The sequence below is a fragment of the Stegostoma tigrinum genome, chromosome 26 (assembly GCF_030684315.1).
Source record: "Stegostoma tigrinum isolate sSteTig4 chromosome 26, sSteTig4.hap1, whole genome shotgun sequence".
In the NCBI taxonomy this organism is placed as follows: Eukaryota; Metazoa; Chordata; class Chondrichthyes; order Orectolobiformes; family Stegostomatidae; genus Stegostoma; species Stegostoma tigrinum.
The window spans coordinates 6,179,284-6,205,346 of record NC_081379.1 but is presented as its reverse complement, the minus strand read 5'-3'; the positions used below and the strand labels follow the sequence as shown (position 1 = coordinate 6,205,346).

Genomic DNA, 26,063 nt, shown 5'->3' with positions numbered 1-26,063 from the left:
AGTTTCTGCCAAACTTAATTTTAAGAATACAAATACAAACTACTTAATTCAAAATCCATTAATCTAAATTATAGGATACCTGAAACCATTAAGTTTGAAATTACCATTTTACTTCCCTAATTAAACTGCACATTTCACATTGTTGCATCATTTAGGGGCCTTTACATTATCAGTAAAACTGTTATCATTCTTAAGATAGGAGAAAAGATTGCTGAAACATCTTGATGCTTGCACAACCAAATCACTGATGAGAAACAAATACTGTTCAGTGAACCATTATATCACCAAGTTTTCTTCCACTTCTCATGTTGTCAACGTTTGCTGTACTTTGGAAAGCGTGAAGCCATTTAGGTGTCCAATATTAGATTCAAGGCATGCAGTTTGAACAGTAACATTATCAAAAATAATCTTATGGCTCCTATACGTCTTTCTTATGTTAAAGAAATGTAGTATCACAACAGCTAAATTACTCGAGACAGCTTTTTTTTGGCAGGGTGAGGGTAATGAAACAACCACAAAACATAGGAGGAGAAGGCTATTTGGCCTCTCAAGCATGCCCCACCATTCATTAAGATCTGTCCCCGGGCTCAACTTGTTTTGCGCCGGATCAGTGTAGCCAATTTCCTGATACTTCAAAAATACGTCATTTAGCCTCCACAACACTAAGATAGAGAATCATAAATATTTACTAACTTTTGGGAGAAGAAATTCTGTCACATCTCAGGCTTAAATAAATGTCCCTTATTCTGCAACTACGCCCCCAGTCCAAAATTTCTCCATTAATGAAAACATCCTCTGAACATGTACTCCATCAAGCCCCCTCAGAGCATTCCATCTTTCAATAAGACCACTACTCATTCTTTAAACCCTAATGAATAAAAAGCCTAACAGATTTAGCCATGTTCATAAGTCAAAGCCTACTCTCCAGGAAACAGTCTCTTGAACCTCTTTTGAACAGACTCCAATTCCAGTTTATAGACTTTCTGAATCAACCTGTTCATAGACATTACTGTACACCTCTGGAACAAAACAGACTTGAATCCTGGCCTCTTGGCTCAGACATAGAGACACGATCACAACATCATGGATAGAGGTGTAAAGAGGACAACAGGGCTGCTCTCAGAGAGAGCGAGAGAGCGAGAGAGCGAGAGAGCGAGAGAGCGAGAGAGCGAGAGAGCGAGAGAGCGAGAGAGCGAGAGAGCGAGAGAGCGAGAGAGCGAGAGAGCGAGAGAGCGAGAGAGCGAGAGAGCGAGAGAGCGAGAGAGCGAGAGAGCGAGAGAGCGAGAGAGCGAGAGAGCGAGAGAGCGAGAGAGCGAGAGAGCGAGAGAGCGAGAGATGAGTGGTGGTGAGCTTAACTAGAGAGTAACTGCACCTCAGGTGAAGGATGGGGGTTATGACGATCAGACTTTCATGGTGACCTCAGCCTAAATGCCAAGTGAACCCGTATGTGGTGTCACTCTGCATCTCAAACCAGCCATCCAAGTAGGTGAGCTACCAGCTGAAGTTACCATGAAGGCTCTACCTTTCAAGCTCATCCCCACACCCAAAGCATGGTGACTCTTAGTTGGTGCTGAGTTTAACCTGTCTCTCTAATCTGAAAGCAGCCTTTTGGCTGCCTGGGATTACAGCGACTTCACTTCGTTCGAATTTCAAAATATCCCACAATTCAGGCCAAAATTCTATTTGTAACCTTAATTGCTTGCTGTACCTACATATTAACCTTGTGTGTTTCATGCACAAGTCCAGCAGATCCATCTGCACAGCACTTACTGGAGTTTCTTCCCATTTAAATAACAGTTTGCCTTTTGTTTCTTCCTAAGTGCATGGCATTCCACTTTGCTACATGAAACTACAACTGTCAAGTTATTATTCCCATTCACTCAAACCATTTTTAACCCTTTGCAGATTCTTTATGGTTTTATCACAAGGTGTTCTCCCAACTATTTTCGTATCAGCAGCAAATTTGGATAAGTAACATTCTGAACTCCCCCTCCTAGTCATTAATATACAGTAAACAATTGACAGCCTCACATTGGTCCTTGTGACAATCCACTGTTATCTTCTGCAAGTTAACCAACCGAAAAGATGTCACTCCAATACCAGGAAGTCCTGTCTCATGCAATAGCCTTTTCATGTCTACACCTGGAGTGCCTTCTTAAAATCCAAAAATACTAAAAAACAACCAGTTCTCCTTTGTCAACTTTGCTTGTTATATCCTAAAAGAACTATCAAAAAAACCACGTTGAGTATTGTTGATATCAAACAGTAAAAATTGTGTTGACAGATTACTGTGTAAAATGGCAATTAAATTGGAATACAAACAGTGCTAGTAATAGGACACCAAACTTAATCATTCATGATCCTCCTGAAATAATCATAAGCAAAGAGAATAAAAAACTGAACAGGCCGGGAGGGTGTACAGAAAAGTGCAAGCACAGAACAGATCAAGTAGCACAGAGAAAGTGCCATTATAATGGTCAAAATTATGCAGAAACATAGTAAACCATAATTCAGTGGCTTACAATGTATTGCTCATGCAAAGTGAAGGACTCCAGCCATCATTACTGAAGACTAATTCTTACCTCCTTGGTCTCCTTCCATTAGCCCTTGTGGGCACCCTTCGACCTGCTGTAGAATAATCTGGTTCTGGCTCTCCATCCAATTCATATCCATCATCATCAGGTCCTAGACTTCTGTGGTCATCTTCAAGCCCATAAGGCTCTGGTTGGAAACGCTCTGGTTGGGATCGGCTCAGCTCAAAACTGCCATCTGGTTGCACTTGTGGTTGGGCAACTGCATACTTGTTTCTACCCAGCAACGTGTAATTCTCATCTGGCCTATAGTTGTCTCGTGGCACGAAAGCATAGCGTGGACGGTAATGAATGCCGCGCGATAGGCTTCCATAGTTATCAGAAACATCAGCAAATCCATCCTGGGCAGTGTATGAACGGTATGTATCATGGCGATTCTCATATGTGTCAGGATAGTTGGTGTAGCCCCTGGTTAAAGTTGAATTTGCCTGTGGTGTGATATAACGGTCTCCATTTTTCATGATTCTTCTGTCAATGGAATCTGTACAACTGCCAGCAGGAGAAGACCCCTCTGCAGGCAATCCATCTGGCCCAAGTGGTACCTGCCGCACTGTTCTGGTTGTCACAGTTTTAACCACTTTAGTAACCTGCAAACAAATTTAATAAAAATGTTCATCAGTGTATGAATCGACAAGAAATTCACAACTGTAGAATAATACTAATTTCACCGCAAATTTAACAAAGAGAAACCAGATTTATTCAAGTGTTCATGACGCATTAACACTGAAGTACAGCAGGATTATAAACCCCTAAACATACGATTTATTTTAAACAATTCTCTGGAGACTTTAATGAAAGCTTAATGCAAATGCTTCAAATATTCTCTGTTGTACAAGGATTGTTGTGAAATCTATTTTGCGGTGTACATAAACAGCAATGCAAATATGCAGGCCAATCAAATCAGAAAAAAATTACATAGTAAAAATATCAAATAATGTAAGCATTTTAATCAATTCTTTGCAGTCTCTCAACCAAGTAAAAATTTTCATTTTGCCAATATTGATCAAAAGCTTCAGGTGGATGTTCATGTAACTAAAATCAAATAAATACCTTAAGAACTGTGGATGCTATAAATCATGAACAAAAACAGGTTGTTGGAAAAGCTTAGCAGGTCTGGCAGCATCTGTGAAGAAAAGTCAGAATCAACGTATTGGGTCTGGTGACCCTTCCTCAGAACTGATGGTAGCTCGGAAAGCTTCGGTTTACATGGACAGCGCGCACGCGTATGCGAGGTTGGCGGGGGGGGGTAAGGGAGAGAGAGGGGGAGAGGGCAGGAGGGTGCACGCATGGCAATTGGACAAAGGAGTTGATAATGATCTGGCCAGGAGAGTGAATAGCTGTTAATGGGGACTGTTAGTGGCTAACAATAGGTAGAGTGTAATGGTAGATTGTGATAACAATGCCTGATGTGGGGGATTGAGGGCTGGGCCATGGGAGAGTTCAGGCCTTAAAATTATTGAACTTGATGAGTCTGGAGGGCTGCAGGGTCCCCAAGTAGAAAATGAGGTGTTGTTGCTCCAGTTTGCGCCGAGATTCACTGGAACATTGCAGCAAACCTGAGACAAAGATGTTGGCCAGGGAACAGGCTGGTATATTAAAGTGGCAGGCAACTGGAAGCTCAGGGTCTTATTTTGCAGGCAGAATGTAGATGTTCTGCAAAGTGATCACCCAGTCAACACTTCGTTTCCCCAATGTAGAGCAGACCATGTTGTGAGCAGCGAATGCAGTAGACTAGATCGTGTGAAGTGCTGTTTCATCTGGAAGATATGCTTGGGCCCATTGATACCGATGAGGGAGGAAGTAAAATGGGCAGGTGTTGCACCTTCTGTAGTTGCAGGGGAAGGTGGGGAACAGGTTTTTGGGAGTAAAGGAAGAGTGGACCAGGGTGTCCTGGAGGGAAATGGTCCCTGCGGAAGGTGGGCAAGGAAAAGGAATATGTGGTGGTAGTGGCATTTTGCCTGAGGTGGCAGAAATGGTGTCTGATCTTCTGCAAGTGATAATGGGAACTGTAGATGCTGGAGAATCCGAGATAATAAAATGAGAGGCTGGATGGACACAGCAGACCCAGCAGCTTCTCAGAGCACAAAAGCTGACGTTTCAGGCCTAGATGAAGGGTCTAGGCCCGAAACGTCAGCTTTTGTGCTCCTCAGATGCGGCTGGGCCTGCTGTGTTCATCCAGCCTCTCATTTTATTATCTCCGATCTTCTGGATGTGGGTGCTGCAAACAATGTGGTCTCCTCTTCATTGGGAAAACCAAAGACACTTGGTGACCACTTCACAAAATATCTACATTCTATTTGCAAAAAAGACCCTCAGCTTCCAGTTATCTGCTACTTCAACACACCACCGTGTTTCCTGGCCAACACTTGTTTCAGGCTTGCTGGAGTGCTCCTTTTAAGCTGGAGCAACAACATTTCATTTTCCGCTTGGGAACCCTGCAGCCCTCCAATGTCGATTTCAATAATTTTAGGGACTAAATTCTCCCATGTCCCAGGCCCCAGCCCCACACACCAGGCCTTGTTATCACAGCCTGCCATTGCACACTGCCTATTATTAGTCACTAACAGTCCCCATTAACTATTCACCCTCCTCGCCAGATTGTTATTCACTCCTTTGTCATCTAACTGCTCTTTTTCTTTGGGTTCTATCCCCGCCTATTGTTTCCTCCCTTACTCCTCCCCCTTCCTTTCTGGTGCATACAAAACAACATTTTCCTATCTACCATCAGCTCTGAGAAAGGATCACCAGACCCAAAACAGCAATTCTGATTTTTCTTCATAGATGCTGCCAGACTGCTCAAGTTTTCCAGCAACCTATATTTTTCTGCCTAAAATTGAAACTGTTTTAAAGTCAAGAGCAATTTGCAGATGAATGAGAATATCTTATACAAATTGTTTTTTCTTCTCTCTGGTCATTTTCCTCCTCGCTAGCCAAATTTATTCCAGCCCTGCACTCAAAACACCAACTTTTTGTTGAACTATGTCTACCGTTGCTTTCCAGCACACTTCATTTCAGGTACAAGCCTCAACTGCAGGGGGCAAAAACACAGCACAGACAGAAGGCAAGATCCTTGGTCTACACAGCAAAACTAATCAATGCCTTTAATAGCCGAATTTCTGGGGGTAGTCCAGCACATTTTCGAAAGCTTCATCCTCGATATTTTCAATTAAGCAAGCAGTTGGAGCTTGGTACACTTGCTGGCAGGGGTGGGGGTGGGGGTGTTGGAGGCGACTAACAGAACTGCATCTCCAGTCTTATCATTAACCTGGTCATCCATTTTTCCTACATCACAAATACGGTTTAGCAGTGGATAACACTCCAACTGTCATGCTGCCCAAAACAGCAGGGCAGTAATTTAATCACGTTCACTATGAAGAGCAACTGTTCATATTCAGAATGCAAAATGAACAGCGTGTTATCTGCTGAAATATCAATATTCAAAGTGCTCAATTTTAGGAGATGGAGTAACTGGACTCAAGCAATATAAAACACTTACAAAATAATTCCTTTCATGTCTGTTAAAATCTCACTCACATTGTTGATCCCTACACGCAAAAACAAACACGTCATATCTTCAGAAGCATCAGAATACTTCTCCCAAATTAAGATCATACCGCTGGAAAATATACACCTACTCAGTCTAAACCGGTTTCTGTTCAGAGGTTGAACAAACACATCATGTATTGCGATGGACAAACAGAAGGCTGGGAGAACATAGCAAGCCAAGCAGCATCTGGAGGAAAGGAGCTATCAATGTTTCGGGTAGTATTACCCTTCTTCAGGGCAGATGCTGCCTGGTTTGCAGTGTTCTTCCAGCTTCTTATTTGTCTACCTTGGTTTCCAGTGTCTGCAGTCTTTATTTTGTCTCTAATGCACTGCGATGCAGCCAATTTGTTAACAGAATTAAACACCCAAGAAAAGAACTAATATTGCAATTTACTAATTGACACACCTGAACTATGAGCAGTGCAAACTTCAAAAGAACCACTGGGCCACGTATCAGAGTATCCACAACAGCTGCTGGGGAATAGGTGCATTGGTAACAATTTTTACAACCAACATTAACCAAGCACAAGTTGGGGGTATGGTACCATGGCATAAGCTTACAAAAGCAATGCAGGGGCTTGTGGTACAGTGTGCCAATTGCTGAGAAAGGAAGCCCAGGTTCAAATTGCACCTGCTCCAGATGTATGTAATAACTTCTCTGCACAGGTTAATGAAAATCCCTAAGAAAACAATGCAGTCAAACCAATAAGTTCCACGTAAAAGGCCCAGTATTTCACTGATGAAGAGAGGTTCCTCTTTTTCTAAATTCATAGCAGGATGAGGATTACTGTTCTAAATATTTTTATACACCAGAAAATCATCCTAAAGAGTCAACTCAAACAGCACTGCATTTTCATGAGTATGTTTAGACAGTTACCATAACTTAGTGCAAATATTACTTGCTTTAAACCATTTCTTGAGTTGTTAAATTAGCATTCTCAGCCTAACAACACAATTGCTATAATTTACAAGTACTAAGTTGTAAAGAATCAAACCAATATTCACGAATATTTATTAATGATTCAAAATCAGTGTAATGAGAACAATTTTCAAATATTGCAAAGGTGCTCCATTTGATGTGCTGAAATATAAAAGAACAAATTGGGCTGTGATTTTTAGACCACCACTGAATGAAATGTCAACATTAAATAAGGAAACTTTATCCAAAAACAAACATTACACAATTCAAAACATTGGACTGGATGTAATAATTTGCCTAAGAGAAGAGCAAGGAGCCCATTAAAAAGCATGGACATGGCAGTCAATAAAGATGTGTAACAATGCAAGAGAGGGACATGTCATTCAGGGCGCAGCTACATTCGAATCTGTGCAACGCTACATCTTGATGAGTCTTCGGTCAGCTGTGACAGGAGTGACAGTACAACCTCAAGCCAGATCCTGGTTGGATTGTTACTCAAAACAACATCTGCATGCACAGGCTGTCACATAATGCTGTTTCAGCTGGACATGGCACATGCAATTACGGAAAGAGCTTGAGCTAAGTATTAAACTGAAGCAGAACACATTTGTGTGTGTTTTGAACGTACAGGTATTCCCACTAATAAGCTCAAAATATTCACAGGTTTGCACACATGCTCGTTGCTCTCCCTTGAACCAAGAACAGGATGTGGTGCAATGCAGAATAAACAAGTGTTGCTGGTTGTTAAAGAGATACTGCAGTTGCCAGTGGCAGGTGGAGACTTTATCGATAGCCAAGGCACAAGACCCCTCAAAGTGAGCATGTTACCATGGCAACAGGTTGTTGTGGAAACCCGTCACTAACCTTTGCTGAAGAAAAATACTTAAGACTATGTGGCTAAGTGTTTGTTCAAAGGATGAATCAATGACTGTTCTATATTTAGACACACCCACTCCTTGGCTTCTCCAAAGACAGTGTTATGTGTAGAAATTTACATGCCGACAGCAGGGTCACTACAGAAATGTTAGAGTCTAAGAACAGAACATCGCCAGTTAGACTGGTTGTAATCCAGTACTGTGGCTCAAATTTTGGCAATGACAAATAATGCATGGCACAAATGGTCATTAAGCATATCTGTACCAACAAAGACCACTGTGTTCAAGTGTGCTGAGAAAAGCGCTTCACCTGATAAGTTGCTTCTAACCAATGTCAATCTAAGATCAGTTTTGCTCAAGATATATATTCACAAAGTTACTTATCACTGCAGATGGCCCCAGGCTATCGGAATCACAAATTACAAAAACCTCTGCTCCTCCATTAGAGCTTGACTTCAAACCAGACTGGTCAGGGTTACGGGATAGGGCTGTACTTTCCCGTTCTGTGCAAATCATTGTTCAGCCACTTACAAGTGCATACATTGGCTCTGTGAAATGAAGGGGAAGCACTCTTTATTGGGCTTCGTAAAAAAAACTGAACTGAAAGGAGATAGCAAGAACTGCACATGCTGGAGTCAGAGAACAGTATGGAGCTGGAAGAACACAGCAGGCCTGGCAGCAGAGGAGGAGGAAAGTTGACGTTCCAGGGCATCTCTGAAGAAGGGTCCCTACCCAAAACATCACCCCTTGGTGTTCCTCTGATGCTGCCTGGCCTGCTGCGTTCTTCCAGTTCCATACTGTCTTGAACGGAAATGAAAACTGTTTTAAAATCTGTGTTCTGGTGGGTGGCTTGGAAAGCAAAGTAACCAAACATCCATAGCAAGCATCACATAAACAATTGTTCAAACTGCAGTGATTTGGAGCCAAAAAGGCACATCAAATGAACCCTTTTTTGGCAAGTTGTTACAATCATGGATTCGTAACCAGTTATTGATGGCAGAAACCTTTTGCCTGTGATTAGTTCTCAGGTTGCTGAACAGCTTGGAGCTAGGAATAAGTTACATAAGCAAAGTGTTCAGTTCTTCCCCAACTCAGAAGTAGTGTCATACTTCTCTGCAGTCAAAACTAACGTTAAAAACTGGAGAAAATTCATCTCTCCCACAGCAGTCATTGCCAGCTATGACTTTTAGCTTTACCAACGACAATAACTAAAACTTTACAAGTCCGAGCCCTTTTATTAAAGTGAACCAACCAATTAGTGTCTCTTACCAACCAACAGAAACAGAAAAACAAAATGGAGTAACACGTTGGCCATCAGAATGATCAAGATCAGTTAACAACAATAACTCAGAACAAAGACAATTAATACTGTTGACAATTGGTCCCCTCTGCCAATAACCTATTTTACCCTGCTTATCTGCACATAAGGGATGAGAATTTTAATTTGTAGCATTATATGCCTATAGTTTACTTGTAGCTAGAGTCTTGTAATAAATAGTAATCCTTGTTAAGTACAGAAACATTGCTCATGCTTTCTGTTAACCTGGGTGTGAAAGTTAGATAAATTGGGAACTTTGAGTACTCAAAGATATTTGTCTTTTGTGAAGACTCGAGGAATAATGTGCCTCTACTTCCAGTACGCCACACCAGAGAGCAGTAACAGAGGTGGGGAAGTGCAGGTCAGGATTTTGTATGTGCTAAGGTATCAGCTCTCCTATCATCAAGGAGATCATTAGATTTTGAGAAACAAATAAAACTGGCATGTTTACACTCCGAATTCCCAGCAACATACTGATCTTCAAGGTGAAGCAACCTAATTCCACAACATCAGCAAGACCCTAACACTAAGTTTTTACTTCCAGAAGGGAGTGATACAATTTGCTATCTCTGAAAATAGACAAAAACCAAACGAGGGAAAGCACAAGCACAGGCAACATTTCAAATCAATTATTCGTCACACACTGCATTTCTGAGACTATTCCAACGATCTGCACACCAGGAAGACTATACTTGAGAGACCTTGCAATAACGGCTGTTAGTTCACCAATTTTGGTAGTTTCCAGATATGTGCTAAAAATTAACTAAACATTGTCAAAAATCCCTCATAATACTGATGTTTCAGAACACTGTCTGGCTTCTTTTGAAATTTAATTATTTTTCTTCCAACTTAATTAATTGTTCTTCCTATGCTAGTATCTAATTTGTTGTGAGCACAATCAGATTAAATCATTCAGACCACATCTTAATTGTTTGCGTATGTCTAATTTGTTCTCTTGACACACGTTCTCCTTAAGACAACCAAAAGAGAAGAAAGTATGCAAAATTTGCTTCAGGGTAGCATAAGAAGTTTGGAATAGTCGGATAAAAATTCATCAGGTGAAAGAGCAAAGTAGGATGGATTTAATGAAGTGGGTGAATGCGAAAACATTTGAGTGTGAGCTCCATCCCCATTTAAACATGGCATCTTAAGATAAAGGCAAAGATTTGTTACCTTTGTTTCAGTCCGTCTTATAGTTCCATCATCTGATGTTACCACAGATACATGAGAGGTGGGAGTGCCTGGGTCCTCTTCAACCGTAACAGTTTCTTCCACTAACTCTTGTGGCTCCTGCATCTTTTTTTTGGAAGTCAGATTACTGGGGCTTTGTTCCTGCAAATTAAACAAATGTTGTAAACTGTGCCTAACTGCATAGCATGGGTTGATTATGTTTTCATGCTTTTATTTTTAAAAGTTGACTTGATCGGTCTTTTCTCCTGGCTAATACAGAAAGTTCACCAAATTGAATTCAGAAGGTATACTATGGATTTCACTGCCCCTCTCAGGAAGACCTAATTATATCCCATAAATGAGGCCCCTAATACCAGAAATTAGCAATGTTACAGAAAGGTAAACTGTAATCATAAAATCATGCAGTTCGAAGTTCCATTGCAAAATGACTTAAATGGCAAAGCTACATAAAATATTAACACACAATAAACGGGCTCATGGTTTCGTTTGGGGGGTGGTTGGAGGGGGTTAAGATTAGCGAGGAGAGAGATTTAACCAAATGATAGAGCCAGTAGGGATACATGTGGCAGTCTGAAGTTAGGATTGAGTGCAAAGATCAGTGCTCGGGTCTCTGCTATTTACAATCTCTATTCATAGCATATATTGACAAAACAAAGCTATATGGGGAGGCATGTTGTGAAGAGAAGAGAAAGAAGTTGAAAGGTAATATAGACGGATCAAGTAACTTTTGATTTTTCTGCTGGACGTTGGTGACAGTTGTCTAGAACAAGGGGACGCAAAGTTTTTAAGGATATGCAGGAATAATAATCAGAGGGTTAGATAGGGTGGATAGGGAGAGCCTTTTTCCTAGGTTGGTGACGGCGAGCACGAGGGGGCATAGCTTTAAATTGAGGGGTTAAAGATATAGGACAGATGTCAGAGGTAGTTTCTTTACTCAGAGTAGTAAGGGAATGGAACGCTTGGCCTGCAACGGTAGTAGATTCGCCAAATTAAGGTACATTTAAGTCGGCATTGGACAAGCATATGGACGTACATGGAATAGTGTAGGTTAGATGGGCTTGAGATCGGTATGACAGGTTGGCACAACATCAGGCGCCGAAGGGCCTGTACTGTGCTGTAATGTTCTATGAATATACAGGTAACGTTAAAATCAGATTAGCCACGATCTAATGGAATTGCAGAGTGGCCAACTCTTAACTGTGCTCATGCAAACAAGGCAGAGAGTGTGTTAGGTGTCTCAGATCACTAATGGATATGGGGACCAAGACAGAAAGTAGATTTGGAGCCCAAGGTTAGCCATGATCATAATAAATGATGGAACAGAGCTAAATGGGCTGTATGGTCTCGTCTTGTTCTTAAATTAGGTTCTTGTGATGTGACCAGTATACGATTAGTTCTACATTCCTATCTTCAAAATCAAGAAAAGATATTTTCCATATTCAATTTAAGCTGGAAGATTTACTTAAAAAAATCATTTGGTTCCATTTTTTGGCACTCAAATATTTCAATGTTGAGCTCCCATAATGATTCACTATATGCAAATGACCACCGAAAAAGCATGTGTTATCAGTCGACAACAATGAAGCTGAAAACAGCTCAATTTTAACTGCCTGGCTCACAAAAGCTGTCTGTGAATATTCAGCAACAGGTCAAAAAGATCCATAAACAACACCAACTTCAGCTGCTTATCTTTTCCTCAGCTAGGGCAGTAGACAGGAGCAGCTTCTCCAACTATGGATGATCAGTTAGCCATCACTACTCAAGGGATATTGCGCTAATGCTCCAATATACCCATTATTATCCTAAAACTTACAAATCTTTCTCTGCTACCACTTAAAGTAGTTCAACTAACGCAATGAACACATTTTCCACTTTGCCAGCTCTGACACCATCTTATGCTTACAAAAAGCTGCTGGTCTAGTGAAGTAATAATTAGGATTATCTACAATCATACTCTAAATTTAGCTGGACTGCAGTTACTCACTTATTGTTGCTAGATTGCAGTGAAATGAAAGTATCTGTTAATTACTGTAAGCATTGTGTCAACCAAAACATCCAGGAATTACAGATTCAGTAGCATGTGCTGTAAGGTTTCTTCCACTGAAAGTTAAAATAAACTCCTAGGTTATATCACAATTCAAGAAAAGCTTATGTTTAAAATAACTATTTTACAATTTCTAAAACTTGTGCATTCTACACTCAGCTTTTTCTCATACAGATGCAAGGAAGTGTTCCAATCAGCATATTTCAACACCTCTGCTCCAAGAGTGCATAAAGGTAGATACATCCCGGGACCTGATCAGGTGCACCTCTAGAACTCTGTGGGAAGCAAGGGAAGTGATTGCTGAAACATGTGTATCATCAATAGCCACAGGTGAGATGCCAGAAGACTGAAGGGCAGCTAATGTGATGCCACCATTTAAGAAAGGTGGTAAGGACGAGCTAGGGAACTACAGACTGGCGAGCCCAACATCAGTGATGGGATACTGAGGGACTGGATTTCCACCTATGTGGAAAGGTAAGACAAGGACTGATTAGGGATAGTCAATATGGCTTTGCATATGGAAAATCATGTCTCACGAACGTGATTGAGTTTTTTTGAAATAACAAAGAGGATTGATGACATAACGGTGGACATGATCTACATGGACTTCAGTAAGGCATTTGACAAGGTTTCTCATGGTAGACTGGTTAGTAAGGTTAGATCACATGGAATACAGGGAGAACTAGTTATCTGGATACAGAACTGGCTTGAATGTAGGAGACAGTGTGTGGTGGCGGAGGATTACTTTTCAGACAGGATTCTGTGACCACTGGTGTGCCACAAGGGTTAGTGCTGGGTCCAGTGTTTTTCATCATTTATATAAATTATATAGATGTGAACAAAAGAGGTATGGTTAGTAAGTTTGCAGATGACACTAAAATTGGAGGGTGTAGTGGACAGTGAAGGTGACCTCAGCTTACACCAGAATCTTGATCAGATGGATCAATGGGCCAAAGAGTGTGGCAGGTGGAGTTTAAAGTAGATATGTGAGGAGGTGCATTTTGGTAAATCAAATCAGAGCAGGGCTTATACACGTAATGGTAACATCCTGGGGAATGTTGCTGAACAAAAGAGATCTTGGAGTGCAGGTTCATAATCCCTCAAAAAGTGGAGTTGTAGGTGGATAGTGAAGGCGGCATTTGGTATGCTTGTCTTCATTGGTCAGTGCATTGAGTATAGGAGCTGGGAAGTCATTCGCAGTTGTACAGGACATTGGTTAGGTCATTTTTGGAATACTGCATGCAATTCTGGTCTCCCTGCTATAGGGAGCATGTTGTTTAACTTGAAAGGGTTCAGACAAGATTTAAGGATGCTGCCAGAGTTGGAGCTATAGGGAGAGGCTGAATAGACTAGGGTTATTCTCCCTGGAGTGTTGAAGGCTGAGGGGTGACCTTCTGGAGGTTTATAAAATCATGAAGGGCATGGATAAGATAAACAGAGAGGGCCTTTTCTCTGGGGCTGGCGAGTCCAAAACTAAAGGGGCACTGGTTCAAGCTGAGAGGGGAAAAGATTTAAAAGGGATCTGAGGCAACATGTTCATGCAGAGAATAATGTGTATAGAATGAGCTGCCAGAGGAAGCGGTGGGAGTTGGTACAATTACAACATTTAAAACACCAGCTGGATGGGTATATGAATAGGAAGGGTTTAAGAGGGATATGGGTCAAATGCTAGCAAATGGGACTAGATTTATTTAAGCTACCTGGCCAGCGTGGGCGGGTTGGGCCCAAGGGTATATTTCTATGCTGTATATCTGATGCCAATATCTCAATTCCTTGCACATTCCAACTGAAACAACAAGACTATGTTTCTAAATTACAACCTTCACCACCAACCCCCCCCACCCCCCACCTCCCGCGGTGCCAGAACATATTTCACAAATGCAGAATAATTATACTTTAAGCTTATACGGCACACATACACATCCCATTGATAAGACTGCCTTATTGCAAACAGCACCACAAACAAAGAACACTAATTTCCAAAGGTTACTGGAATGTGGTAAATTATGACTGCACACTCTAACCTGAATTTTTCTTCTGTGCATATGTAGAATATAAAGTAGATTAAAAGAAACTACAAATCAACTTGTCCCCTTTTTTTCTCGTTACCTACTTTTTCCTCATTCTCAAGGTTTGTTAGGGTTTAATCACAATTTCAATTAATTTCAGCGATTTTGCAACCACTGCGCATGCTTGTGGATGTCACAGGCTGACTTAATCTCAACTTCCAATTTGATTTTCAGTGAAGTGTTGAATGCCTCTTGTATTAAAACCAAAATCAGTATTGGTAAGGTGTCTGTTAATATACTGGCTGTGACATACCATGACATCCAAGACAGTGCTTTCTTAGATTCAGATTAACAGTGGCACAGAATATTGCTTAAAATACACAAGAAAACTAGTAAAAGAGAACCAGTTAACAGCTCACTACTCTTGGTGTATTGTACTTGTTGTAAACCATAACTTTGTATATTGGAAACATTATTTAAAAAGTTTATGTTGTCCTAAAAAGTAGCTCAGCAAAAGGAAAGCGTGCACACAAACTGGTTGCTGCACTTCACTGACTATTCTTCAAAGTAATCAATTGGTCAGAGGTAAAGAACAATGTTTGAATGTTTCAATGTCAACTACATGAACATTTTGTTTACTTTCATGAGCATACTGAAATTATGCTAGTTCCTCTAAAGATGCTCTACTGTTTTACATGGTTAAAACATACGCACCAGTAACTGCAGAGTGTCCCATTTCATTTGATCCAAGACTCTTGCGTTCAGGACAAAGCATGCTTCAATCTTGACAATGATTGTAGCATCCAAACCCAGTAAAATCAGTATCCTAGCTAACCTAAATCCCAACCCTGCAAGCTGGAAAAAAGATTGTTTATTTATGGAGATTAGTAACCCAATCAGAATCCTTGCCAACCCTAGATTTCACGTAAACAACTAATCTCACTTCCACATTCATGCTTAGCTTGTTTTTGTATAAAAGGATACAGCAGTTCAAACAATAGTATTTAATTCCTACACAATCAAACTTCCTGCTACTGACACTCCTACAGTGATCATAAACAGTTGCTACATTTTATACAGGATAAGGACACAAGCAGCTCAGTTCAACCACAACGGAAGCAATCACTGGAGTGAAATCTACGAGACTGGCAGAAGATTTTACTGCAAATAGCACTCATACTGTCACTGCAATCAATAAGGGGCTCAAATGGGAGGCAGAGAGGATAAAGGTTTGAGACAACTAGTTCGAATCATGCTAAACTGATAAGCATGAGAAAGCGAAAATTAACCCAATCTTGTGATAATACAGATATTACGCAAATACAAAGTTAACAGTAGAATATGCCAAGGGATTCAGCAGTGGCATTGTTCAAGTAAATTGGACACGAAGGGAAGAGTCAGCGCAAATGACTAAAACTTTAGTTGATGAGATACGTTTTGAGGAATGAAACCATGGAGGAAGAGAGAAAGAAGTTTAAGGAGGTGAATTTCAGAACTACAGGCCTGGACAGCTGAGGCATGGAGGCCAGTGTGGAGTGAATCAAACTAAAAATGCTCGAGGTTATAAGAGTGCATTACAAAGTTAACTAATACAACAAGGTATTTCTTGACATTTTCCCAACTCATGAGCAGCCAAATGTTAAATCACAAACATATCACTAGTATAAAATAGTGTAAACTAGTTAAGATTTTTTTCAGCAGAGCCAGTACAGCTCGTTATAAACCTCAAATACTCATCCACTTTACTGCAAGCATTTGTATGCAATTAGAAAATATTGAATTCCAATGGCAGCATTCACTGCTGGTGAGCAAGGCACAGCTGAGATATTTGCATTTTGTAGGCCAGAGCTTCCAAAAACAAAGACAATGTTGCAAACTCTCACACAGAAACGGCCACCACAAAGCTCCAAGTTGAGTATAATCTCTGGGCTTCCTCATCAGCATCTCTATCTCTCTCACTGAATGGCTCCAAAAAAATTTCACGCTGAGGGAGCAGAGGAGCCAGTGGAAAAATATTTGGGAAATACCGTTGAAAGGCAGTGCAAAGTAGAGCCAGAACAAATAATCTTAATAATTGATGTAAATATTCTGGGAGGTAATACTTGCAAAAACTTGGACTCATCATCTTTAATGGGTAGATGAGAAAATGAATTTTGAAGGAAAGGGATGCAAAATAGCAATATTTCAATTTTCATTTTCTTCTCTGCTCATGTTCATTCTCAAGAGAAAATATGGTGCTTTTGAAACTTTAGCAGTGTCAAAGCTCTTTGTAAACTACCGGTTAACTAGTAACTACCTGTTAACCAGTAACTATTCTAGTTTTGGCTGTCATATTTACGTGCAGTATACTGAAACAGCATGGTCATGTTCATTGTTGATGTAAAGATAAACAATTGCAGTATTTATTAAAAAAATGATAGGATGTGTGGGCTGGCGCAAACACTCATTTTCAACCACACATTTGTATTTGATTGTTGCAGGATAAAGATGAGAAGCAAACTAACACAAAAAAAAAGCAGAAAGCATGTTAACTCTTAACCACAGACAAGATGCCTCACATGAACCCGCTGCACACAAAAAGGGACATAAAAGATGAAGGGACCTCAGGAAAGAAAACAATTCCATGAAAACAAAGCATGGAAGGTCAACACCAACTGCAATCAACAGCTGGAAAGATGCATGGTTGGAACACTCTAGGTGGTGTAAGAGAAGACAGTCAAAGAAGATCTAGCTACTACAGAAAGACTGCTTTGTCTTGGCAGAACAAGTTGTCACATCCAAAGTGCAGGCACTCCTGCAGCAGGTACACAAACATCTTTGTCTCTTTGAGAAAGAAGGTCAAGGCAAAGACTACGATCCTCTTTGAGAACTAGAGAAGCTGCAGAGATGCCAGAGCTACTGCAGCATTTCCCTGCCAAGCTCAGTGGACAAAATACTGGCCAATTTTGTCTTTGGGCGAAAGCAGACCACAGACCCTAAGCTACTGCATCTATTCTGAATCCCAACCTAGTTTCGGATCTGGAAGACTGGCATTTAATTTGACATTTCCAGTATGGTAACTGCAAACAAAAAAAAGCAGAGAACAAAGAGACGACTATACATTACCATTTATCACGACATTCGCCATCTGAGCAGTGACAGTCTATTTAAGCTGCAGCAGAAAATGAGACTTTTCAAAGCCATTTAACATGATCAATTGTCATGACACTGTGATGGATTAGGATCAGCTTTGATGAACAAAATTGGAATGCTCTGAAATCTGCAATGATGCCAACAGGTTGTGTCCCTTCACTGACAAATGAGATCTGAGATCTAAGACCAAGGTGCATCAAATGCTCAAGAATTGTTCCATGCTAACAAAGCCACAGTAGGATTACTTACAAATGAAGGCTTTCAGCAGGAAGTAGATAAACACTCACATCTATAAAGAGTTTGGTTCAATTTCCAGCATTAGTAAAACAAATGTCAAGGTCAACATTGTACCATAACTTCATCTTCCAGCCTTGACAATGTGTCACCGGAGATTGTTGGTATCTTCACATATGGAGGCTCCATAAACATCAGCAGTCTGTCACTTAATGATGATATCAATATGCGCACTGCCGTTCTTTCCAAACTGAGACACAACGTGGGGGAAGTACATCAAACTCACAGAGAACACTAAATTGCTATCCTTCCAAGCCTGGACCCTCAACACACACTTTTACAGTGGTCAGGAGAAGGAATTTGCGTTTTAAGTATTGTTTTTAAAATGAGACACACTATTTCCCACGCACAAAGCCATGCTGTCTATCCCTATGCAATCATTGCCTTTCCAAACACATGCAAATCCTGTCCCTCAAACAAGTTAACCCAACACATACACAAGGCTAAAATAGTATCAGAGATAATGGGAACTGCAGATGCTGGAGATTCCAAGATGATAAAATGTGAGGCTGGATGAACACAGCAGGCCAAGCAGCATCTCAGGAGCACAAAAGCTGACGTTTCGGGCCTAGACCCTTCATCTTCGGTCCGCCTCCCCCTCTCTCCCTATTTATTCCAGTTCCCTCCCCCCATCCCCCTCTCTGATGAAGGGTCTAGGCCCGAAACGTCAGCTTTTGTGCTCCTGAGATGCTGCTTGGCCTGCTGTGTTCATCCAGCCTCACATTTTATCAACATACACAAGGCTCACTGGTCTACAGTTCCTGGCTTTTCCTTATAGCCTTCAAATAATGACACCATTTTAGTCATCCTCTAGCACTTCACACATGGCTGTTGATGATACTAATATCACAGCAACAGGCCCACCAATCTTTTTCCTAGCTTCCCACAGGTTTCTGGGAAATACCTGATCAGGTCCTAGGATTTACCTAACTTTATGCATTTTATAAAACCTTCAGCACCCCCTCTTCTGTAATACGAACTATTTCGAAGACCCTTTTATTTCCAAGTTCTCTAGCTTTTATGTCCTTCTCTACAATCTTACAGGTGACCTTGTCTCCATAATGCATTTATTGGCAATTATGTATGCCTCACAAACAGATGAAACAAAGCTCCCATTGTTTAAATTTGTTACAAAGGAACAAGTGTGTTTCAAATCCAACATGGCACAACACGTGAAAGATCAATTTTACAACTATCAGCAAAAACATACAGATAAACATTAGTTCTCCTGCTAAACAGAGCAAAACATTCTTGTTTTGACTTGAGCAAGCATTGGTCAGATATTTACTGTTGCAAGTTGTAGCTCAAGTTTTCTGACAATGAGTCTAACAATTGTTTGCTTAAACTCTAACTGTGCTAAGGAGACCGAGAAAGATTGTGCTGAAAGGTCTGGTTCTCACATGACAAAAAAGTCCAACCAGAATCTTCAAGAAAATGTTTGGGGGTACTAAGTTTCAAAAAGTTTCTCACAAGTTGAAATACACAAGATCCACAACAGATTGACACAAACAATACACAACTATGCTACACTCAAAAAGTCAACATCATGTTTCTTTGAATTAGGTGTTTCATCTTTGGTAGTGTTAATTTTGCCTTTGGAATGTTCAGCAATGCAAGAATAATTCAAGATATCAAACACAATGGAAGACTAGAGCTTAAACTTATTATCAGCAAATTCCTCCAAAATCAGACATTACTGGGTGCCAGTCAAATTACAAATTTTTCACCATTTGATCCAGTGACTATTGCTAAACTTGTGTGAAGGCACAGATTTTAAAGCGTTATATACTGAAGTTGGTTTTACAAACAGGAATGAGCTCTAATTAAAACATTAGAACTGTTTCTCTCAAGAACATAGCCACAGGCACATTCAAAAGAACAATCTTGGAGTTCAGACAGCAGAGGAGCAGGAAAGCTGACGTTTCTGGTCGGGACGCTTTTTTTAAAAAAAAAGAAATGGGGGAGGGGGAAGGAGGCCCTGCGATAAATAGAGATGGGGGGGTTGGGGCAGGGGAAAGTGGGTTGGATGGTGATAGGTGAGTGCATGTAGGCAGTGGTGGGGATTCGTTAGTGAGGTGGGAGGACCGGATAGGTAGGAAAGAAAATGGACAGGTCAAGGAGGCGGGGATGAGGGGGAGGGTTGTTCTGGGGGCGGGGAGATTTTGAAGAGGGTAAAATCCACTATGCCCCACCTCTTCCTCTGCTACATCAATGACTATAATCAGCGCTGCACTGTGCTCCCGAGGAGCTTGAACAGTTCATCAACTTTACTGACACCTTTCATCCGAACCTCAAGTTCACCTCGACCATCTCCGATACCTCCCTCTCCTTCCTGCACCTGTCTCCATCTCAGATATGTTTCAAGCCCACTGACTCCCACAGTTACCGAGACTACACCACCTCCCACACACCTTCCTGCAAGAATGCAATCCCTCACTCCCAATTCCACTGTCTCTGCTACATCTGCTCCCATTATGAGGCTTTCCACTTCCGAACATCCCAGATGTCCTCGTATTTCAAGGACTGCAACTTCCGTCTTCAGTGGTTGTAAATGTTCTCGATCGTATCTCTTGCATTTCCCACACCTCTGCCTCACACCCTCACTGCAACAAAAACCAAGGGCAGAATCCCCCTGGTCCGCACACATCACTCCAATAACCTCCAGATTCAATGCATCATTCTCCGCCACTTCCACCACCTGTAATCTGACCCCACAAAGGATATATTTCCCTCCCCACCCATATCTGCCTTCCATGGAGACTACACACTCTCCGCAACTCCCTCGTCCACTCCACACGCCCCACCAGCCTCACCACCCCTGGCATGCTTCCCTGCAAACACAGGAAATGCTACATCTCCTACCCTCACCCACACCTCCATCCCATGACCCCCAAAAGACCCTCCACATCTGACAGAGGTTCACCTGCACATCTGTTAATATGGTTTATTGCATCTGCTGCTCCCGACGTGGCCTCCTCTACATCGGGAAGACTAAGCAGAGGCTCAGAAGCTGTTTTGTAGAGCACCTGCACTCTGTTCATGACAAACAATACCACCCCCCAGTCGTGAACCACTTCAACTCCCTCCCTTTCCCTGGATAACATGTCAATCCTGGGCCTCCTCCAGAGACAATGACACCACCTGGAAACTCGAGGAGCAGCACCTCAGATTCCATCTTGGGAGCCAACAACCCAATGGACTTTACTTGCTTCAAAATCTCCCTACCCCCAGCCTCATCCCATGACCAACCCTCCCTCTTATCCCTGCCTCCTTGACCTGTCCATCATCTCTCCCACCTATCCGCTCCTCCCTCCTCACTGACTAATCCCCACCACTGCCTACATGCACTCACCTATCTTCCCCAGCCTCTATTTATTGCAGACACTCCATCCCCTCTTACCCTCAACACCACCTGGCAAACTTCTGAAGAAGGGTCCCAACCAGAGACGTCAGCTTCCCTGCTCCTCTGATGTTCCCTGGCCTGCTGCGTTCTTCCGGTTGCCCAGTGTTATTTCAGACACCAGTATCTACAGTTCTTACTACCTTGGGAGTTTGTACAGAATTACTTTTAATAGCTTTTTGAGGCATGAAAGGGTTGAGAGGTATTTCACTGGGGTGAAAAACTTGGGAAATTGGAAGAATTTAAAGAGTATTCTTGACGGAACAAAGGTGATTAAGGCAAATCATAACAGGAGGTTGGGAGGAGAGTCTTTGTTGTTAGACAAAAATTATGGCCAGAAGCAGTAAGTTCAAAGCCACTGACAAAAAATTGAGAATAAGAATTCTTTCATACAAATTTATTAGGATCTGAAACCCTCCAATTGAAAGGACGATGAACATCAATCCCTTGAATCATGTCACAAGGTCAGGAACTCAAGGGTGAGGGGTTTCCGGGGGGCGGGGGCGGGGGGGCGGCGGAATGGACAAAATCCTGGTATGTGAGACAAAGCTGGACTCGTCTTTCAAAGGCCCAGTATGTAAATGTCATGAGGGCTTTTGTAGCACTGTAGTAGTGGTAGTCCCCATCTCTGAGCCATGAGGCATGGGTTCAAGTCCCATCTGCCCCAGGAGTATGAGAAATCATCTATGCAGAGATGGATTCCAAAATTTCTCTAAGAACATGGAAAATGATTGTCTTCCTTGCTGGAATTTTCTATGATTATGACAAGGGAAATATTTCAATAATTAAGTACTGAATAAATACTGCACCTATAATCTGAAAGAACTGGCTTTTGAAGACATGTCCGAAAATCGTTCTTCGCCTATTTAAGATTCAACCTGCACTGATCAAAACTGGTGAATGACTAAAAACGTGTAAAGTATTATTGCCTTAGTCAACTTCAGAAAGTACTAGATAATAAAATGTGAGGCTGAATGAACACAGTAGGCCCAGCAGCATCTCAGGAGCACAAAAGCTGATGTTTCGGGCCTAGACCCTTCATCAGAGAGGGGGATGGGGTGAGGGTTCTGGAATAAATAGGGAGAGAGGGGGAGGCGGACCGAAGATGGAGAGAAAAGAAGATAGGTGGGGAGGAGAGTATAGGTGGGGAGGTAGGGAGGGGATAGGTCAGTCCAGGGAAGACGGACAGGTCAAGGAGGTGGGATGAGGTTAGTAGGTAGGAGATGGAGGTGCGGCTTGGGGTGGGAGGAAGGGATGGGTGAGAGGAAGAACAGGTTAGGGAGGCAGAGACAGGTTGGACTGGTTTTGGGATGCAGTGGGTGGAGGGGAAGAGCTGGGCTGGTTGTGTGGTGCAGTGGGGGGAGGGGACGAACTGGGCTGGTTTTGGGATGCGGTGGGGGAAGGGGAGATTTTGAAGCTGGTGAAGTCCACAATCTCCAGCATCTGCAGTTCCCACTATCACTCATTCAGAAAGTACTATTTGTTATATTCCTTACAAATGTTTACTGTCGTCAAAACCTTTTTCAACTTTAAGTATTTCTCTTCATTATCCTCAAACTTCCCCAACTTTGCAAATCATGTGCAGAAATAGTCAGTAAGGTTTGGAGTTCAAATTGCAAGATTAAGGAGGACTTGAACAAAATAAATTTGTGCAGTTCAAGCATCAAAGTGAACAAGGATGACTTTCAATCTCATTTCTACAAGACCAAGAGTCATCCATTTTAGCAGAGCTGTCAACGGGTTGAGAAATAAGTTCAGGTGATTTTGGCAGTTGAGGGTAGGGAAGAAAAGGAAAACCAGAGACAGATTCAATTCACTTAGGTAATGTATACTTTTAAAGAAGGCCACATTACTAACTTAAAACACAGCCTTCTTAACATGGTCCTTACTATTTAAGGAATTTAAACACAATTTACCAAGAACTATGAACAACTGGTTGTTCTGGACAATAAAATTAACCATTTCCAAACTTGAACTGTAGGTTTTTGGGCGTCTGTTAATATTCCAGTAGGTGTACAATTTTTTTTTAAATTGGTCCACATTCCACAGATCAATCAGGTTGTCCACATTTGCAGGGTGGAAATAATAAAAGACAGAAATACAGTTGTTTTGCTGCATGGTCAACAGGCAATGAACCAGCTGAGAGGTTCATGAGCTGATCAATAACAAAGACAGTCACCAGCAACTCAATGATATCTCAAAACAGGTCTTGGAAATAGTTCCAACATTTAAAAGCAGGAAACGAAATGGACAAGCAGATGATCACTCACTAATCTGAAAGAATCAGTCCTGGACACTCTTCCTTTTTTTTTAAGAATAATCCTGTCAAGGAAATTCCTAGTTAAGTATCAACACATAACCAAACATCTGCAGATATCTAGAAGATATCCCAAAGAAAAATTAGGACATGCGCAACAGGTCAAAGAGTATCTATCCTGCTCTTTCGAAGATTACCAGCCTGAAATATTAAGTGTCACCCAAAAAATGCTACTTGAGCATAAGAATTTTCAACATTTGAGAGTTTTATTCCTGCTTAAATGAATTAAACTGAGTGATTTATTGTCACTCATATTTCACACAGAATATTGAGTAAAATACAGTGAAAAGCTTTTACTGTCACCATAACATGGAGCCATTTAAGAATAAAAATACAAAGATATAACAGAGTCTAATCTTCATTCCACCATCTCTGCTCTGAGACCTAACCCACACTCACCCTACAACCAGGAGTCCCTGGCTCTGCTGCCAGGCCACACTGCCGCCTTGCCAAGAGTCCTACTCTAGATGTCATTCTGAGATGTTACTTTCTTTGACAGGAAGAAAAGAAAAAGATGAAAAGGATAAGGAAGGATGGAGGGATGGACTGGTCTGGAGCAGATAGGCCAAGGAACCCAAATGCTACCTACCTTGCTGGCGATCAAGAGGTAATCAAACAACATTGAATATTCTCATAATGCAAACATGAAATGTTGTCCATTACCAATAATACATCTTTTCCTCTAGATCCAAATGAGCACTGAAAGACAAGTGTGCGCAGTGGTTTTGATCTTGAGCTATAGCTAGAACCATGTCGAAACGGTGGGCCATTCCAGTCAGACAAACTGAAAGAAAACTATTGTTTCAGGGCCACCTTTAAAACTATCCTATAACAAACATTCTTCCCTGGAATTAGTGCTCCCAAGATGTTTATTCACAATTCAACAGATTACTCAGCTAATTTACATACCTGCTCTCAGAAAATGGTCAGTGAAGCTTTCCACATGCATGGCTGCTTTAAATTGGAATATGTAGCACATAACACCAGAAGCTGAGGAAAGGACCCTTTTGTCTAAAGTCATTCAGGTGTCACATTGCCACTTCTATCTCTATCACGCAGTCGTAAATGCAGCTAATGATCCCAATATGCTTCACAAGAGCATGAGAAAATGAAGAATGTCATGTAGCTACTTGAGGTGACATTAGGCCAGAGCTTGAAGAGGAGGGAGATTTTAAGAACTGCTTTAAAAGTCCTTGCTGCTTGGGATGTACATACATAATTTGGACTTAAACATGGAGTTTGATTGCTGATGAGACAAACGTTGGTGCAGTAGTAAATAGTGAGCTGAGATGTAAGCTGCAGGAAGTTGCCAATAGAATGCTTAGTTGGCACAGCATTGGCAAATGGAATTCAACTTGGAAAAGTGACAGTGTACTTGGACAAGAATTTCACACAACGAACGGGTGAACTTTAGAAGTGCTGAAGATAGAGGTGCAGAGGGCATTTACCAGGATGCTGCCGAGGCAGCAGGGTCTGAGCTATGAGTAAAGATTGGAAGGCCAGTGTTGCTTTCCTTGGAGCAAAGGTGGAGAGGGGACCTGAAGGAGATGCATATAATTGACTGCATTACAGGCTGGATGGCAAAATGTCGGTAGCCAGGAGGCATAGGTTTAACGGAAGAGGCAGACTAAGAAGATTTGAAGAAAACACTTTTCACTGGGCTGGTGATGGGAATCTAGAGTCATTGCCTGAAAGGATGATTCACTCAAACTCTTACATTTGAACTGTGTTCAGATGCTCACCTTTTTTCTGCTGCAATAGCCTCCAGGGCTATGGATCAAAAACTGAAAAAAGGGATTACTGTAGTCAGATCTTTTAACTGGCATGGACATAATGGGCTAAATGTCCTCTGTGTGCTGTCAACGTCAGAGTCTCTGTTATGTCTTGTCAGATCACAAGAAAATGATGACACTTGTATTCTTGTGATAATGGGAACTGCAGATGCTGGAGAATCCAAGATAATAAAATGTGAGGTTGGACGAACACAGCAGGCCCAGCAGCATCCCAGGAGCACAAAAGCCGACGTCTCGGGCCTAGACACTTCATCAGAGAGAAGGATCTAGGCCCAAGACGTCGGCTTTTATGCTCCTGGGATGCTGCTGGGCCTGCTGTGTTCATCCAGCCTCACATTTTATACACTTGTGTTCTTGTTTACTTCCATTTCAATGCAACTCTGGCTAGTAACTGAAATTTTGATTTTCTCCACTCCTTTGACAATTCCATTAAGAAATAGTGACAGATGGTATAAGGGTAAACCAGGTGACTAGTTGCCAATTCTCTTTTCGTGTTGGCAATTCTACTCCACAAGATCATGACATTGAAGAGTTTATCCTGCAGAGAACTGAGTATGTAAGCCACTATGACATTACGTTGGCACAGGACACTTGTATACCAATGTGCTATCTGCCCTACAGCATTGCCCAAAGC

The 26,063-nt window shown here is 41.6% G+C and overlaps 1 protein-coding gene across 23 annotated transcripts in view; it reads right to left on the bottom strand.

Moving 5' to 3' along the window:
• The window catches only part of arvcfb (ARVCF delta catenin family member b), a 271,561-nt gene that overhangs the window by 105,457 nt on the left and 140,041 nt on the right, over positions 1-26,063 (bottom strand). For 22 of the 23 annotated variants that reach the window (XM_048556431.2, XM_059654918.1, XM_059654921.1 and 19 more), the window contains 2 exons: positions 10,423-10,581; positions 2,583-3,178 (listed from right to left, as the gene is read on the bottom strand). In XM_048556431.2, the coding sequence (XP_048412388.1) occupies positions 2,583-3,178; positions 10,423-10,545 (719 nt within the window). In that variant the 5' untranslated portion in view covers positions 10,546-10,581. Of the gene's footprint in view, positions 1-2,582; positions 3,179-10,422; positions 10,582-15,207; positions 15,316-26,063 lie in introns of those variants that run through there. The other variant, XM_048556422.2, reaches the window with a different exon arrangement.